At 38.0% G+C, this 19,576-nt stretch overlaps 1 protein-coding gene across 5 annotated transcripts in view; it reads left to right on the top strand.

The window, feature by feature from the left end:
• COL19A1 (collagen type XIX alpha 1 chain) overlaps positions 1 to 19,576 on the top strand; it is a 319,412-nt gene that overhangs the window by 294,616 nt on the left and 5,220 nt on the right. For all 5 annotated transcript variants that reach the window (XM_010975277.3, XM_031455936.2, XM_031455935.2 and 2 more), the window contains one exon: positions 6,878 to 7,006. In XM_010975277.3, the coding sequence (XP_010973579.3) occupies positions 6,878 to 7,006 (129 nt within the window). The remainder of the gene's footprint in view (positions 1 to 6,877; positions 7,007 to 19,576) is intronic.

Raw genomic sequence — 19,576 nt, forward strand, 5'->3', positions numbered from 1 at the left:
TCTCTGTCTTTGTTTGGGTCTATCATTCAGCGTATAGGGCTTCCTCAGTGCCCATAAATAATCCTTGGTTGTCTGCTCATACAAAAGCATGGGTTCTAAAACACTGATGGAAAGTTAGGAGTGGACAGTGGACTTGTCAACCATGAGCCTTACTGTAGGGTAGTCTAGCTTTTCTTTTTTTAAACTTAGGAACCCTCAACTTCGCAGTCTTTAAGTCTTCCCTCTTATTTCAGTCAGACTCCCCAAAGGGAACACTTGTGTTTCCTGCCTGGCTTCCAGCATGTGGGGAGTGAAGAAGGAAGACTGGGCTGGCACCACAGACCAAGAGTGGCCACAGCTATTTCTTGTCCAGGGATTCAGTCGGGAAGTCTGAGTCTTAATGCAGTCTGGGGTCTCCAGTGCAGAGATGATCTGTTTACCTATTTATGATAATAAAAAAAAAAAAAAATCCCAACCTTTTGCTGAGATTGGGGAGGGACAACCACCCAGCTGACAGAGTAGAGAAAAAGATTTCTAAGACCATTTCTTCAACCAACCTCCCTAATCCTAGTTCTCCTCCGTCACCCTCACTTCCAGGTGGAACTTGTGTGGCTCCCTCCTGAACCTTCTAAGGATTTGGCTTCTCAGCTTCTGGTGTAAAGATTTGGTTTTCTTGAGTCTGCTAAGTCATCCATCTCTCCACCATCTGGTTCTCAGCTTCCAAAGTTTTATGGTGTCTCCTTTCATATGCTCCCATTCTTGGGGTTTTATGCCTTTGTTTTTTTTTTTTTTTTTTAATTGAAGTATAGTCAGTTACAATGTGTCCATTTCTGGTGTACAGCACAATGTTTCAGTCATACATATACATACATATATTTGTTTTCATATTCTTTTTCATTATAGGTTACTGCAGTATATTGAATGTAGTTCCCTGTGCTATCATTTGTTTTTTATCTATTTTATATATAGTAGTTAGTATTTGTACATCTCGAAGGGATAAATTGGGTTCTATGCCCTTGAAAATAGCTTACTGTTATTTCGTGGGGATTCAGGAAAGAGTTAAAACAGATACATGTGTTCAATCTACCATCTTTATTTTACTCATAATAACATTTCCAAGCAACATGCTTATGAAGGTGGCTAAGGATTGGGCTGGAGTTAAACATAGCAGTAACAACCCTTGAGTCACAATGAACCACAAAATGAATATGAAGCCACCAAATGATGCTGTGGAATTAACAGTGAAAATGAAATTAGAAAATAATTTTTAAGATATGAAAGGAAATTACTCTTCTGATATTTTTGCCCATTAGGAAGTAACTGTATCTAAACTTGGTTTCCATATTTGAGAGTTGTATGGAAACCAAAAATAGACTCACAAATAATGAAAATAAACGGTGGTTACTGGGTGGCGGGGGGCAGAAGCAAGGAGAGGGATTAGGATTTGGGATTAACAGAGACAAATTACTGTATATAGAATAGATAAACAACAAGGATCTGCTGTATAGCACAGGGAACTATATTCAATTTCTTGTAATGATCCATAATGGAAAAGAAACTGAAAATATATGTGTGTGTGTTTGTTACCGGGAAGAGGGGAACAAAAGTTACCTCGGTTCTTAGTCACCCGAAAAAAAATGAATTTTTAGTAAGAGACAGAAAGCGTAATATAAACAGAAGATTTTATTAGTGAAGTAAAAAGGTAGTAAAATATGGTACACTGCTGAGGACTGGGGGCGGGCCAACCCAAGAGAGGAAAAAACGGTGCAGCTCCTTTGTTTCTTTTGTCTTCTGTCCTGGCTTAGGCAGGGTTTTGTGATTGATTGATTTGCAGCTCAGTTCCTTGTGCTCAGGCACACCCATCCCTTTTGCGCATGTTCTTACCCATGATGCACACAGAGAAACCTGTGGGAGGGGGCTCAAACTGCAATGTTAATTACATTGTAATGAGCATTGGGTCAGGTTAAGCCGGGTCCTCCTCTCTACCACGCAGCCACAGCAGCATTGGGGCTGGCTTCTTTGCTGGCCTTCATTTAGAGAAAGTGAAAGTTTTTGGAGCCCCTTATCCTGAGTGCAGATGTACTGTTATTTTCTGGGTTGCTCCTTCCTCCTCCTCTCCCCATGCCCAGTGCTCGTTTCTATCTGACTGCCTAACCTATGTATGTATCTATATGTATAACAGTCTTTGCTGTACACCTGAAACTAACATTGTAAATCGACTACACTTCAATAAAAAATAATTTTTTAAAAGGGGAAAAAAAAGATTATGGAGAAGCCCTGGAAGAGTGGAACCAAAAGGTGATTTACGAAACAGATTTACCAAGGCTATGAGGAAAAGTTATTTAACCTGAAGCCTAAGCGGTAACCATACGATCAAGTATAGGACTGATTTCCCAAGAGAAATGCTCATTAACTACCCTCTGTTTCCACAATGGGCTAACAAAAGAAAATAAGTTGAAGCTGTACCAAGAAAATGGGCGATCGAACATTTGAATGGGCAATAGGAGAAAAAGAGAGATTTCTCTCTTTGAAAATATTTACACATTCTACCTGTGAAAAAGAAGGTAGACATAGGCCAGATGACATCTGAATGCCCCTTCCTTCTCCATATCATGTACTTTCCCATCACATTAATATTAATGTCTGCATTATGTTAATGAGCCCTTTCTCCAAGGAAGGCAAGCCATTGGTCTCATTTGTTACGACTGCTATGGGTTTGCCTGGACAGACAGAATATGTGTGTTTGGTCTATGCAAGCTCCTGCCTGAACTCTTCAATTTCCTGCCTCATTAGAAAGCACAGCCAAAAAACAGTTTAATGGACCAAAGATCCCTGAAAACAGAGGAAAAGCAATTAAGAATACAGGTCTTTACAATTTATTTAGTGGCTCAGAAACTTACTATTTTAAATTATGGACCATGGAGTAGGATTCAGAGGAAGTAATCACCCTTATGCTAAATAACTATTTCTGAGTGTATCTTAAAGCTAAATAATTTACAGCCAGAAGTCATTATTTAAAGGAATTTTTGTTTTACTAAAAATATTTAAAAGCACCCAAAGCAAATTACTTATAAATTCAACCCATGTGTTAGAGAGGACAAATTAGTACTGTGAATATTTATGTTTAGACGTTGAAGGTATTCAAAGGAATAGGTCCCGAATTAAGGGAAAATGTACTGAAATATATATCTATCTTTTAAGTGAAAAATAGCAAATAATATGCAGTTTCAAACTGTCATTGGATTCAATTGGATTCAACTGATCATTGGATTTCATATTTGTTTATAAAACACCCAGTTTACAATGTAATATAATAAAGATATACTTCTATTCAATGTGATGATTTGCAGAAGTATATATATTAATTGCAAATTTGTTTTATCTGTTGTTACTGGAAACAAATGTATTAACATCAGCCAAGCCTGTCCCAGGTGAATAGTCAGATGGCAAGTTTTGCAGGAAAGCCAGCGACTTAATGTCATTGTTAGGGATGACTCGTCAGATCCTCATTGGTCACCATCATCGCTGTCAATCAACCCGCACCAGAGATTCTGGTCCTGTAGGTGTAGTAATTTTTCTGCTCTGCTTGCTTTGTGATTTGAGGGTGTGAGTATAGGGTGATTGCTCTTTTGGCAATTCCAGCTACTGCTCCACATTTGTTGGGGCTTTTCCCTTAATAATTTTATTTGAAAAGAATTTTTGTTTTATTTCTTAAATAGTATATGGGACTACATTTTTAAGCAAAATTTTTATTGAAAGCCCATTGCAAAACAGGTTTTAGTCAGGAATAATTTACTCTCTATCAAAAATTTGTAAAACATACGTATCTGAGTGAAATGTGTCTTTGAAGTTAACTAAATAAACTAAACTGAGTGAAAAAAAAAAAACAAAACTGGAGAAGATTGAGATAACCCTACAGGGTCTGCATGATTTGGCTTTCATATTTTCTAACTGGCAGCCAGACTCTACAATGTTACTGTCATTTAGTCCTTATTTGCAAAATAAACACAATTTCATCAGTAGAACATTTTTCTGGAAGATTTATCTGCCCCAAACCTATGCTGATTTTTTCACATCAACTCTAGCTGTATCTTTGAAAAATTAGTTTTGCAAATGAAACCATTTGAATTTGCTTTTTACAGAAAGTATGTGAAAAGAAAAACGTGTCGTTACTTTTTTTCTGTCACAGCAAAAAGGAGATGCCTCCCTCCAGTTTTCTATTTTAAATCTAGTTATGTATATATTAGATTAGTTAAAAATGAGCTATACAAAATATAAACAAACCAAGCAAATTGAACCATATTCAATTTCTTTAATAAGCAATGGATTATGGAAAAGAATCTGAAAATGTATATATATGTATGTGTGTATTTGTATAACTGAATCACTTTGCTGTACACCTGAAACTAACATTGTAAATCAACTACCCTTCAATAAAAAATAAAATTAAAAAATACAGAATCCAATGATAGATTGTATTTATCATGGACGCTGGATGAAATTGTGTTAATGATTTTACCAAAATTAGTTCCACATAGTGGTAAATTATCGAATATGCTTTTGAGGTGAAATTTAACTGAACAATGGTCTTATGTGGGATTAATAATAACCAAGAATTCTATAATAACAATTGTAACCCTGAAGTTGATTATTTTAAAAATGTAATCCTGAGAATAATTATAAAACAAATTTCTAGTTATTAAAATAAAGCTTATCAGCAGATAATCTTATAAAAATATGGATAATAGTTCTTACTGAAGTCATCATCTCTCTCAGGCTCTCCCCATGATTTCTGGACAAGAGCGCTTAAAGCAGAAAGCATTAATTGGCCAATACAAGGCCCTGCTTACAGAGAATGTTTAATTTAGTGAGTAATATGTCTTATTTAGGAATTTTAGAGTGAAAAATTCTGTTTTATATTTTCACATTTACATTTTATGAAGTTCCTCATTTTCCAAATCCTTTAAATGTTATGAGTTATTAATGTATCAGTCTTCTATGATGTATTGACACTTTTGTTGACTTTTTAATAAGTCTCTAAGTATTGACATTTGTATGTCTCCTGTAAGTATACCCTCCCAGCCCAACAACCGGGCTCACCCTGAGGAAGCACCTTTGTACAGCCCTCCATGCCCGTCCTGGCCTCTTTCTATAGGACCCAGATGAACAGCGCTGGGCTCCAAGCAATCTGGCGGACGAACAAGGGCAGATGACAGTAACGTGACCTTGAGAAGGCAGCATTGCAGATTTAGGGCATATTCAGTTGTTTAAGCTCACAGCACTCAACACTGACAGAAGAGTTTTAAATGTTCTGGATAATTTGTCAACTTCCTGTAACGTGCATCTTCTTAGTTTCAATGTTTTCCTGAGGTTCACAGAAATGTATAGCGTTTTTGTTTTGTTTTGTTCTTTTTTTTTTTTTTTTTGCTGTCTTCACTCTGCCATTGGAATTCCATGGGACCATGAGTCTACACCAATACTGCATGCGTTCCTTTGGCTAAAGGAGACGTCCTTCCTACTAAAACCTTGGCTGAATAATGGAACTAACTGGAACTAAAAATCAAACCAGAAAAAAAATGAATAATATTGAGGGTTATAATAGGGTATTTTATTTTTATAGTATTTAATTTTTTATAGTATTTAATTTTTAATTTGTGTACCACAAAGTGATTCAGATATATATATATATATATATATATATATATATATATATATATATATATATATATATATATATATACATACACACATATGGATTTACATATTCTTTTTCATTGTAGGCTATTATAAGGTATTGAATATAGTTCCCAAAACATTTGCTTTAGAAGCATAAGTTAATTTTTGACAAAGTAAAATACTAGTCCAGTGTAGAATTTAACAGTGCAGTGAAATCATAGGGAATATGAAGCCAATGATCATCTTCTCAATAAATAAACCTCTCTATCAATAATGCAATTTTGTTCAAGGATACAAAGTGCCACATACTATGTGAGTTATCTCTTGCTGCAGAAGACAATATCTCAAAACTTTAGTGGCTTAAAACAGCACCATTTGTTATTATGTATTTGCTGCTGCTCAGGGACTGAAAGGGTTGCTTAGTGATGTGGTTCCGGCTCAGAGCCTGTCATGAAGTCTCATTCAGGATGTCGGCCAGAGCTGAACTCATCCGAGGGCTCAACTGGGGCCAGAAGATCCACTCCCAGTTTCACTCACTTGGCTGTTGGCAGGTGGCTCCAGTTCATCACCATGTGGGTCTCTCCATGGGACTGCCAGAGGGTCCTCACTACATGGCAGCTGGCTTCCCCCAGAGTAAGAACGTAAAAGAGAAACCACCAGGAAGCCATGAGCCTTTCATGACTCAGTCTCCATACTGGCACACTCAATCCTGCCTTTCTTCTGTTTGTTAGAAGTGAAAAGGAAGTCCAGCCCACACTCAAGAATAGGGGAAGGAGGCTCTTCCTAATTCCATTTGTAAGGGAGTGTTAAAGACTTTGTGAACTTATTTTAAATCACCACACACACATTCACAACATTGCTGGAAACTGGCTTCAATTGATTATTACAACCATTTTTTCATGTGAACCTAAATTCTCTTCACAAGTCATGACCAGAAGTTAATTAGGTGCTAGGATGTTGTCCCTTAGATTGGCTACATCTCTGGAGCCCTGGAAGTTCTCAAAAGGACTGGTCTGTATCCATATTCAAACAACTTTGTACAGTCTGTTTTATTTGAATAGTCAAAAAAAAAAAATCTCGACTGGTTGGTAAACTAGATATGACTGAATTGAAAACCAAATAACTTCTTTGGTTGAATTTCCTGTAAAAAATACTTGAAAACTTTTGACATAAAAAGTGTCTCTGTAACATGATGTGTTGTTTTCCCCTTTCATCAATGTAGAGAGGATGGCTGTGTTCCTGTCCCAGCTCAAGCTACCAGCAGCAATGTTGGCTGCCCAGGCCCATGGGAGGCCTGGTCCGCCAGGAAAGGATGGGTTACCTGGGCCACCAGGAGACCCTGGCCCTCAAGGTAAGTCTTCAAGGATGATATATGTTTACCAGCTCTTCAACTCTCAGTATTTATAAGATGCTAATCACAGTTAAGATATAAATTTAGATATATGTAAATTTAGATATATTTATATATATATATATATAAATTGTATGTAATTTATATATATTTAAAATATATATATAATGTATGTATTTTATAAATTATATATGTAACTATATACTGATTTAATATAGAAGATCTTGTTAATAGTTGACATTCTAGAAATAGGTTTTGAACTATTACTCCTTCAAATTTAAAATTGATAATTATCTGCCAATCTAAATGCATTTAATAATAATATTTGTCATGACAATAACAGCAATAATATATGCTTATTTATCATTATTATCTGGGAATGTCTGAGTTGCTTATGCCTTGCTGTTGATACAAGCAGACCACAAGAATCCTCATCTTAGTCATCTTAGCATCTTAAGGAACCTGAGGGAAAGGTCTTAAGAGCTGCTACTGTAACTAGTGACTCGGGTCCAAAATACATCTTGGAGAAATTTTAGAATCCTTTTTCTTCTTCTGTAAAAGTGGTGAATGGTAACTTGAATTTTTTAAAAATTTCTCGTGTAGTTTCTAAACTTTTTTAAAGCAAAGCTTTATTCAAATTGGCCAAAAATTTTGCTCCACTGATGACAGCTTGACAAGAGATGTGATCTTTGGTGTAGCTTGACTCAGTTAAGCTGGCAGGGCCATTTTCTAGAAATGTGATTGGCAATCAGCAGAGGGGCCGAATAGACCCTGGCTTGGAAGAGTCACAGCTCTGGCAAGGAAATGTTGAATCCAGTGAGTGCGCACCATGAAAGATAAGACCAGGAAAACTGCTTTCCGTGGGTTATATAGAGAAACTCCTCCTTGGAATAAACAAAAACTTGTGTAAAGGAGAGAAGAGAAAGTTGACGCCAATATCACACAGGGATACAGTTCAAAATACTGTGTATGCAGAGAATTATTTTCCTTTCACTAGTTCACTCTCCTTTGACTACTTCTCAGTTTTCTGGAGGAAGTGCCCCCAAGGTGCCCTCCCTTACCTGAGAATGCCCCCTGAAGGGTGACCCAGTCACGGGGTTTGTTAGGATCCTTTGTACAATCGAGACGGACCAGGGTTCAGGTTTAGTCAGTCACTCCAGTTGACCTGACTGACCATCCTTTCTACCTTTCCCTTAGGTCATAGAGAGGTTTGGCAGGTAGCTGGAAGAAAAAGTGGGGAAGCAGGTGTAGCCTTCTGTGTGGATCATTGGGCAGAGGGTGGTTAATTATTTTCTTTTGCTAGTTGGGTCGGTTGTGAATTCAGAGTGTAGGAGATGGGGAAGAAGAGCTTGAAAGGCCATCTGAAGATGTTTGATACCTCAAACCATGTGAAGGACCAACACTACTAATATCAATAGGAGAAAAATCTTATACAGATGCTTCTACAGGAGAAGAATCTTGGACAGCAGCGAGCTAAGAGAACAAGAGCAGGGGAAAGTCAGGAGAGCAAGGAAAACCGTTCTGAACTGGAGTCACCCATCCACACAAACACCTGTCTCAGGCTCCCTCCTGTGCTGGGAAGGCCCGTCTGGAAGGCTCTCGGGCAGAGGCATGCCACATCAGGAGTGTTACTGCAGCTTTTGGAAACGAGGCCTCTGTTCTCCACTCAACTGACTTTCCCTTCTGCAAAAGATTCCTCTAGATTTATCTGCTGTGCAGCCAAGATCTTATTGACTCCTTCTCCTCCTGATGGGGCTATCAGTGCAATTCTTGAACTGGAAGGACTTCCCCATATGATGTCCAACCTTTTCCTTTTCTTCTTTTGTTCTCTTCTTGTGATCTTGTAACTATCTTTAGTATTAAGCTTGGATTCCTTTTTCTTTTTTGTGTGTATATTATAGACTTTTGGTTTGCAGTTACCAAAAGGTTTTGATATAGCACTCTAGATAGATAATAATAATAATAATATTATTATTATTATTATTATTATTGTTATTATTATTATTATTATTATATATGATTGCTTTAAGTGACTGAGCTCTTAATTTCAAATGCATTTTAAACATCCTGCATTTGGACTCTCCTCCCTTCGTGAATTTGACATCATATTTTACATCTAATTGTTTTGTGTATCCGTTAGTTGCTTGTTGTGGATACAGATGACTTCACTACTCCTGTCTTTTGACCTTTCTCCTAGCTTGTGTGTGGATGACGTCCTACGTTTACTGTATGTTTGCCTTTACTGGTGGGCTTTTCCATTTCGCAGTTTTCTTGTTTCTGGTTGTGGCCTTTTCTGCCTAGAGAAGTTCCTTTAGCAGTTGTTGTAAAACAGGTTTGGTGGTGCTAAATTCTTTTAGCCTTTGCCTGTCTGTAAAGCTTTTGATTTCTCCATCAAATTTGAATGAGTATTCTTGGTTGTTGGTTTTTCCCTTTCATCACTTTAAATAGATTGTGCCACTCCCTTCTGGACTCTCGAGTTTCTGCTAAGAAATCAGCTGACAGTTTTATGGGAGTTCCCTTCTATGTTATTTGTCGCTTTTCCCTTGTTGCTTTTAATATTCTCTCCTAATCTTTGATTTTTGACATTTTAATTGTAATATTTCTAGGTGTGTTACTCTTAGTGTTGATCTTGTACAAGAATCTCTGTGTTTCCAGAACTTGGGTAACTGTTTCCTTTCCCGAGTTAGGGAAGTTTTTAGCTATCATCTCTTCAGATATTTTCTCAGGCCCTTTCTCTCTCTCTCCTCCTTCTGGGACCCCTATAATGCGAATAAATTAACACCTTGATGTTGTCCCAGAGGTCTCTTAAACTATCATCATTTCTTTTTCTTTTTTCTTTTTTCTGTTCTGCAGTAGTGATTTCCACTACATATGATTTCCAACTTTTTAAAAAGCAGTTTAGTAAAATTGACAAAACTTTTGTCCCACCAGAGGGTTTCTGACAATAGACATATCCTGATTATAACTCAGGTGTCTTCTCAACTTTTGTGTGATATTTCCTTTTCAGTATTTGTTAAATGCCAGAAATGTGGCTGAAAAATAAAACTTGTGAAAGACTGGATTCATTTTCAAGGAATATTTGCCTGTAGTCATGCTATACTGATTATCCTGCCTAAGGACTCTGGAAAATCTTACTGTAGGAAAAAAAAAAAGGGCCACTGTTTGATTTTTGGTGCCTCACCAGCAGTTGACAGGACCTGGAAGGTTTTTCTCTGGTAGATAAATGAATATGAAGTGATCAGAAGATAAAGTGATGCATATAACTTCAAAGCTTTGCTCTGCTCAATCTAAAAGTTTTCTCAAAAAGGAAAAAAAATTCATATAAAACTGTTACCCTTGTGACCATGCAAACCTCAGAGGCTGTTGGTAGAATTAGTCCTCCTCCTGATACAGCATGACTGAGTTTGAGGAAAGGCTGAAGTGAAAAATCCCGCAAAGAAAGGGAAATGGAATGTGAGCCTTGAGCGTGAGGCCATGTGTTCTGTCCACTCACAAATTCAGAAATTTCCAAAAGGGATTTTTTTTCAGTGTTTTTCAAGAAAGAAATTCATTTTCATTTGAAATGAAGTGGTTTGGTTTGAAATATGCACTATAGAATGAGTCCTTTAGTATCTTACTATCTTTGGGGAAGGACAAAAATTTAAAGGTGTGAAGGAAAAATACTGCAAACCATATCGGTAAACAAAGAACGCTGAAGCCATCAAGTCATCAGCAGCTGCCGCCACCCCACAGTGAAGACAAGCCTGCAGCCCGGCCTCTAAAGCCTCTCACAATGGTGCACCCTGAGGGGACTCAGAATAAGAAAAGACAGGATACTGGCCCTAGATAGCTATGTGCTTGTCAAAGGAATGAATTCAGTGAGCCCAAATGTTTGCTTCCTCCCATACATAGAAAAGCACTAAATTCTTTAACTTGAGATGCTTGGTTTTCTTCGTTAACCAGTAATCCTTTAAAACCTACAGCCAGCATAGTACTCAACGGTGAAAAACTCAAAAGCTTCCCTCTAAAATCTGGGACAAGACAAGGATGCCCACTATCACCAGTCCTATTCAAAATAGTCTTGGAAGCCCTAGCCACAGCAATCAAGCAAAAGAGAGAAATGAAAGGGATCCAAATTAGAAAAGAAGAGGTAAAAGTGTCACTATATGCAGATGACATGATACTATATATAGAAAACCCTAAAAGGTCCACACAAAAACTGCTAGAACTAATCGAAGAATTTAGCAAGGTAGCCGGTTACAAGATTAACATTCAAAAATCAGTTGCATGTCTTTACACTAATGATGAATCAACAGAAAAAGAAAGTAAAGAAACAATCCCCTTTAAAATAGCATGCAAAGTAATAAAATACTTAGGAGTAAATCTACCAAGGAGGTGAAAGACTTATACATGGAAAACTATAAACCATTAATGAAGGAAATTAAAGAAGACTTAAAAAAATGGAAAGATATCCCATGCTCCTGGATTGGAAGAATCAATATTGTTAAAATGGTCACACTGCCAAAGGCAATCTACAGATTTTATGCAATCCCTATCAAATTACCCAGGACATATTTCACAGAACTAGAACAAGTCATAACAAAATTTATATGGAACCATCAAAGACCTAGAATTCCCAAAGCATTACTGAAGAGAAAGAAAGAGGCTGGAGGAATAACTCTCCCAGACTTCAGACAATACTACAGAGCTGCAGTCATCAAGACAGCATGGTATTGGTACAAAAACAGACATGTGGACCAATGGAACAGAACAGAGAGCCCAGAAATGAACCCACAAACTTTTGGTCAACTAATCTTTGACAAAGGAGGCAAGAATATACAATGGAATAAAGACAATCTCTTCAGCAAATGGTGTTGGGAAAGCTGGACAGCAGCATGTAAAACAATGAAGCTAGAGCACTCCCTTACACCAGACACAAAAATAAACTCAAAATGGATCAAAGACTTAAACATAAGACAAAATACAATAAACCTCCTAGAAGAAAATATAGGCAAAACATATTCTCACATACATCTGAAAAATGTTCTCCTAGGGCAGTCTACCCAAGAAATAGAAATAAAAGCAAGAATAAACAAATGGGACCTAATTAAACTTATAAGCTTCTGCACAACAAAGGAAACCATAAGTAAAACAAAAAGACAACCTATGGAATGGGAGAAAATTTTTGCAAATGAAACCGACAAAGGCTTAATCTCCAGAATATATAAGCAACTCATACAACTTAAGAAAAAAACAAACAACCCAGTCCAAAAATGGGCAGAAGACCTAAACAAGCAATTCTCCAAGGAAGACATACAAATGATCAATAGGTACATGTAAAAATGCTCAATTTCACTAATTATCAGAGAAATGCAAATCAAAACTACGATGAGGTATCCCTTCACACCAGTCAGAATGGCCATCATTCAAAAATCTACAAATGACAAATGCTGGAGAGGCTGTGGAGAAAACCCTCCTACACTGCTGGTGGGAATGCAGTTTGGTGCAGCCACTGTAGAAAACAGTATGGAGATTCCTCAAAAGACTAGGAATAGACTTACCATATGACCCAGGAATCCCGCTCCTGGGCATATATCCAGAAGGAACCCTACTTCAAAATGACACCTGCACCCCAATGTTCATAGCAGCACTATTTACAATAGCCAAGACATGGAAACAGCCTAAATGTCCATCAACAGATGACTGGTTAGAGAAGATGTGGTATATTTATACAATGGAATACTATTCAGCCATAAAAACTGACAACATAACACCATTTGCAGCAACATGGATGTTCCTGGAGAATGTCATTCTAAGTGAAGTAAGCCAGAAAGAGAAAGAAAAATACCATATGAGATCGCTCATATGTGGAATCTAAAAATAAAAGTAATAATAATAAATAAATAAATAAATAAATAAATGCAAAATAGAAACAGACTCATAGACATAGAATACAAACTTTTGGTTGCCAGGGGGATGGGGGGTGGGAAGGGACAGACTAGGATTTCAAAATGTAGAGCAGATAAACAAGATTGTACTGTGTAGCACAGGGAAATATATGCAGGCTCTTGTGGTGGCTCACAGCAAAAGAGAATATGACAATGAATCTATGTATATTCATGTTTAACTGAAAAATTGTGCTCTACATTGGAATTTGACACAACATTGTAAAATGACTATAACTCAATAAAAAAAAGTTTTAAAAAGTTAATAAATAAGAAATACTTCAGACCTTAAAAAAAAAAAAAAAACAAGTAATCTGTTAGTGTTCCAACTACCTGGTCTTTGTTGTAAAACTCCTATATATCCTAGCTCCTCCCCTACCTCTTCGGAGCTGTCCCTCAGAGCGGTCTGAGAGGCTGTCATCCTGGGAGTCCTCAGCATTGTCCACCAAATAAAACATAACTCTCAACTTTTAGTCTGTGCATTTATTTCATTCAACAAAGCGGTCTCATAAAGTTTCGTGTGCTTATCTGAGAAGCAGGAGACATGTAGGGAGCAGTGAGACCATTGTTGTGAGACTACCGACATGCCTCGGAGACAGTGTGGGGCTGGTTCCAGACCACCACCATAAAGAAAGTTAATCTTGTGGATTTTGTTTCCCAGTGCATATGAAAGTTATGTTTACACTACACTGTGGTCTATTAAGTGTGCAATAGCATTATGTCTAAAAAAACAATGTCCATACCTTAATTAAAAATTACTTTATTGGGGGAGGGTACAGCTCAGTGGTAGAGTGTATGCTTAGCATGCACAAGGTCCTGGGTTCAGTCCCCAGTACCTTCATAAAAAATAAATAATAAATAAATAAACCTAATTATCTACCCCCCTTCAAAAAAAACTACAAAAAATTACTTTATTGAAGTAAGTCAGATAGAGAAAGATAAATATCACATGATATCATTTATATGTGGAATCTAAAAAAATGACACAAATGAACTAATTTACAAACCAGAAATAGATTCACAGATGTAAAAAATAAATTTATGATTACCAAAGGGAAAAGGTGGAGAGGGATAAATTAGGAGTTCAGGATTAGAAAATACAAACTATTGTATACAAAATAGGTAAACAATGTCCTACTGTATAGCACAAGGAACTATATTCAATAGCTTGTAATAACCTATAATGAAAAAGAATATGAAAAAGAATGTATGTACATATGTATATGTAACTGCATCACTGTGCTGTACACCAGAATCTAACACAACATTGTCAATCAACTACGCCTCAATTTAAAAACTCAATTTATTGCTAAAAACTGCTAACCATGATCTGAGCCTTCAGCAAGTCATAATCATTTTGCCGGTGGAGGGTCTTGCCTCCGTGTTGATGTCTGTTGACTGAGCAGGGTGGTGGTTGCTGAATTTTGGGGTGGCTGTGGCAATTTCTTAAAAGAAGACAATGATGAAGTTTGCTACATCGATTGACTCTTCCTTTCACAAAAGCCTTAGGTGTTCTTTGGTGGTGTTTGACCGACAGTAGAACGTCTTTCAAAACTGAAATCAGTCCCCTCAAACCCTGCGGCTGCTTTATCAACTAAGTTTACACCACATTCTAAATCTTCTGTTGTCATTTCAACAGTCTCCACAGTATCTTCACCAGGAGTACATTCTGTCTCAAGAAACCACCTTCTTTGCTCATCCATAAGAAACAGCTCTTCTTCCATTCAAGTTTTATCATGAGACTGCAGCGATCCAGTCCCATCTTCAGGCTCCACTTCTAAGTCTAATTCTCTTGCTATTTCCACATCTGCCATTACTTCCTCCATTAAAGATCTGAACCCCTCCAAGTCATACATGAGGGTTGGCACCAACTTCTTCCAAACTCCTTTTAATGTTGATATTTTTTACCTCTTCCCGTGAATCATGAATGTGCTTATTGGCATCTAGAATGGTGAATCCTTTTTGGAAGCTTTTCAGTTGACTTTGCCCAGCTCCATCAGATGAATTGCTATCTCTGACTGCTACAGCTTTACAAAACGTATTTCCTAAATAATAAGCCTTGAAAGTCAAAATGAGTCTTCAATTGATGGGCTGCAGAAAGGATGTTGTATTAGCAGGCATGAAAACAACACAAATCTTGTCCATCTCTGTCAGGTCTCTTGGGTGACCATGTGCATTGTCAATGAGCAGTAATATTTTAAAAGGAATCTCTTTTTTTCTGAGCAGTAAGTCTCCCAAGTGCGCTTAAAGGATTCAGTAAACCATGCTGTCAACAGATGTGCTGTCATGCAGGCTTTGTTGTTCCATTTATAGAACCATAACAAATATAATAATAATGAAACCTTTGAAAGATGGTGCCGATAGACTTGTTTGATGCAGGGTTGCTACAGGCCTTCAATTTGTAAAAAAAACTCAGTATCTGCAAACTGCGATAAAACCAGATGTGCCTGTATTAGAAGTACACAGTCCAACTTGAAAAGAGGAGATCCTGCTTCTACCAAGATTCTGATAATGAAAACTTGTGGACCCTCTTTCAGAACCCTGATCTTCCTGCAGTGAGAACAGAGGCAACGTGATTCTGAATTGGGTCACCCCATTTGCACTTTTCCTAAATTCCCAAGAGGGGTCACTGTTGACATCTCTTTTTAATTCAAAAGCATTTCCAGACAGTTTTAGATTTTAACCATCCTGTGGTTCTCTGATTATTGCCTTCCTGCCGTGCACTGAGAGGAGTGCTTTCCTTGGTGTCCTTCATTCCCATGTGGGGTCTTCACTGTGGGACCTGGCATGTTCGTGCTGCTGGGGGGTGAGTAAGAACGTTCCACATCAGGGTCAAAGAAGCCCTGAGAAGCATGATCCCACTGGGTTCCCATATATAAAGAAGAAAGGCAAGTTCTTCTAAGAGATCTTATCTTCTTGGGAGAGTTTTTTGAGAAAGAACTTATTTTTATTTACTTATTTGTTTGTTCTAATTTTTGTTAATTTTATTGAGTGTAGTTGACATACAATATTATATTAGTTTCAGGTGTACAACATACTGATTCAACATTTATATACATTACAAATTGATCACAATGGTAAGTCTAGTAACCATCTGTCACCATAAATAGTTATTACAATATTATTGACTATATTTCCTATGTGGTATATTACATTCCTGTAAGTTGTTTATTTTAAAACTGGATATTTGAATCTCTCAATCACTTTCCTCCCCTCTGGCAACCACTGATTTATCCTAGTAACTATGAGTCTGATTCTATACAATTTTGTTTGTTCATTTGTTTTGTTTTTCAGATTCTACATATAAGTGAAATCATACAATACTTGTCTTTCTCCATCTGATAATTTCACTTAGCATAATTCACTCTAGGTCCATCCATGTGGTTGCAAATGGCCAGATTTCTTTCTTTTTATGGCTGAGTAATATTCTATTGTATATATATTTAACCACATCTTCTTCATCCGTTCATCTATCCATGGACATTTAGTCTGCTTCCATATTTGGCTATTGTAAATAATGCTGCAATGAACATTGGAGTGCATGTATCTTTTTGAATTAGTGTTTTCATATTCTAGTATTTTGTGGTGTCATCTCTAGACTTTTCTATATATAGCATCAAGTCATCTGCAAACAGTGACAACTTTACTTCTTCCTTTCCAATTTGAATTCCTTTTATTTATTTTTATTTCTTGTCTGATTGCTGTGGCTAGGACTTCCAATACTGCGTTGATTAAAAGTGGAGAGAGTTGACATCCTTGTTACTGATCTTAGAGGAAATGCATTTAGCTTTTCACTGTTGAGTATGTTAGCTGTGGGTTTATCATAATGGCCTTTATAATGTTGATATATGTTCCCTCTATGCCCACCTTCTGGAACATTTTTCTTATAAATGGATGTTAAATTTTGTCAAAAGCTTTTTCTGCATCTATTGAAATGACCATATGATTTTTATTCTCCAGTTTGTTAATGTGATACATCACATTGATTGATTTGTGGCTTTGATCATGATATATCATCCTTTTAATGTTTGTTATATTCAGTTTGTTAATATTTTGTTGAGAATTTTTTGCATCTATATTCATCAGGGGTCTTGGCCTGTAATTTCCTCTTCCTGTGGTGCCCTTGTCTTGTTTCGGTATCAGGGTAATGTCTCATAGAATGAGATTGGAAGTGTTCCTTCTTCTTCAATGTTTTGGAATAGTTTGAGAAGGAGAGGTATTACCACTTTCTTAAATGTTTGGTAGAATTCACCTGTGAAGCCCTGGACCTTGTTGGGAGTTTTTTGATTTCTGATTCAATTTCATTGCTAGTGATTGGTCTGTTCAGGTGGTCTGTTTCTTCCTGATTCAGTCTTGGGAGATTGTAGATCTCAAGCACCCTTCTGTTGTGGTTGGGTCATGATTGCTGTGGGGGTGCTGGTGGGTAGAACTGGCCCCCAGCTGGCTGGCTGCAGGACCCAGCCATGTCTATTGCAGACACACTGGTGCACAGAGCAGCCTCCCCAGAGTGGTCACCACTTTGGAAGGGCACCAGTGTCATCCAGGGCTGCCCACTGTTAGGGCAAGAGCTACTTTGGAGGGGCTGGCTGGGCCAGGCAGGTTGGGCAGGGTGGTTCCTTAGGAGGATGGTGGGGTGGGGCACAGTGTTAGCTACATAGATGGAGAGTGACAGAATGCCACCGAGCCACCAGCACTGACCCAGGAGGTGGAAGGAGAGAGAAAAATGGCACTCGCCAGAACTTCCATCCTTGGAGAAGCTTCTGTTGGATCCCTGCCTTTCTGGCACATTCCCTAAAACTAGTCAATGAATCTCTTTCTCATATGACCCAGGTGCTTTTCAAACTGCTACTTCTGTGCTGGGACTCGGAGCAAGTGAATTTGTGTGCGAGCCCCTTAAGAGTGGAGTCTTGGTACAGCCCGCAGGCTCTCCTGGACATAAGCTCTGCTGGTTTTCAAAGCCAGACATTATGGGGGCTCGTCTCCCTGATGCAGTTTCCCTGGGCTAGAGAGCCTGACAGGGGGCCTGGACCCCCGATTCCTCGGGGGTGGGGGGGGCTGTCACAGTTGTGATATCCGTCCTGCTTGTGGGTCACCATGCCAGGGTTGTGGGCTGTGACTGGACCGCTTCTCCGTCCCTCCTCCCCATCTTGACCCCTCGGCTGTAGAAGCTCTCTTCTGCTAGTCTTCAGGTCATCCTAACTGATGGTTGTTTTATATGTAGTTGTGGTTTGGGTGATCAGGTGCCCTGCAAGAACTTGATTTAAACTCTCTCCAAACATAGCTGATTTTCCACCTCTCTGAAGACCCTCAAGCACAGACCCCACACCTGAAAGCCTCATGCATTTCAGAAAGAGCCCTGCACACTGCGTGAATACGGAGTCACCGGGAGAAAACAGAGCCAGCCACTTGTCCTCCTTCAGTTTCGGAGGGACGGTGTTGGGAACGATCATTCTTACTTTTGAACTTCCCGAGTTGAGCTGTTATTTGGTTTATAACGAAGGAAACCTTTCTCTTATTTGTGATCCAGTGGCCCACGGGGTAGTTCACGTGACTGATAGAGATCGAGATCTGACCTTTCAAATTTGTCAGCAGCAGGGACCTTAAGCAATGGAACACAATGTGGGTGTCAAAATGATAAAGGACAGTGTGGTCAGTTAATGGTCTGGAATCAGGGAGGCCAAACAACTTATAAGCCTTGCAGACAGCTAGTAAGGCCCCCCCACCCCATGAAGAACTGTCCCTCCCAAAATGCCAGTAACACTCTTTTCTGTCCTCATTTTTCCTGTATGCATATAGATGCACAGATTCGCAACTTCAGAAGTAAATCCCTGTAGTTGAAATGGAAAATCTCCCTACCAGAAATAAAGCCTCGCAGCTGAAAAACCCCAGCAAACACCACATTTCTTCCAATGTTCTGGATTAGGACACTGCCTTTGTTTTATTTCCGTTTTCCTACGTAAGCTACACTGATACCAAACTGTCATCATGAAAATACATGTCTGTTTGCAGATAGACTAGCCTTTTAGTCCTTTCCAAATTTTAAGGATGACCTATGCTAAAAGGGATGAAAATCTTAACTCTAGAAAATGGGAAAGCTGTTATTCACCTTATTAGCATTCCTATCTGAAGTTTTGTTGTGAAGCAATTATAAAGTGAGCCCATGTGGCTTTTTGGTAGCCTTCATAAGGAATGAGCTTGGGACCTTATTAGGAAACGTAAGAGTAGAAAGCTCCTGTGTGCTTTGTGAATTGAACACCTTTCTCTAATCATAGTAGGTCGTTATTAACCCAATAAGCTGAGAGATTTGTACAAATAAGTTATTATATTTGATACGAGAAGTGTAAATGTTGCCTTATTACACAAATACACAAATTTTGTTTCTTGTGTTATGATACCATATGCACTGAAATCCACATGGAATGAATAATATATTTTGCATGATATTAAAATCTAGAACGGAATTTAAATATGCAACTTTCAGCAGAATTGCCCTTCATTTGGAATTGTGCCACACACAGTGTTGTTAATCCAAAATTCATATATCTTCAGTTATTTTTATTTCCTCCTCATTTTTTAGCCTATGATCTCAAGCACTCACTGAGATGACTTGAGGGTCAACTTAACCACGTTTCTGTAATAGTGTGAA

Source organism: Camelus dromedarius, chromosome 6 (genome assembly GCF_036321535.1).
Source record: "Camelus dromedarius isolate mCamDro1 chromosome 6, mCamDro1.pat, whole genome shotgun sequence".
Lineage (NCBI taxonomy): Eukaryota > Metazoa > Chordata > Mammalia > Artiodactyla > Camelidae > Camelus > Camelus dromedarius.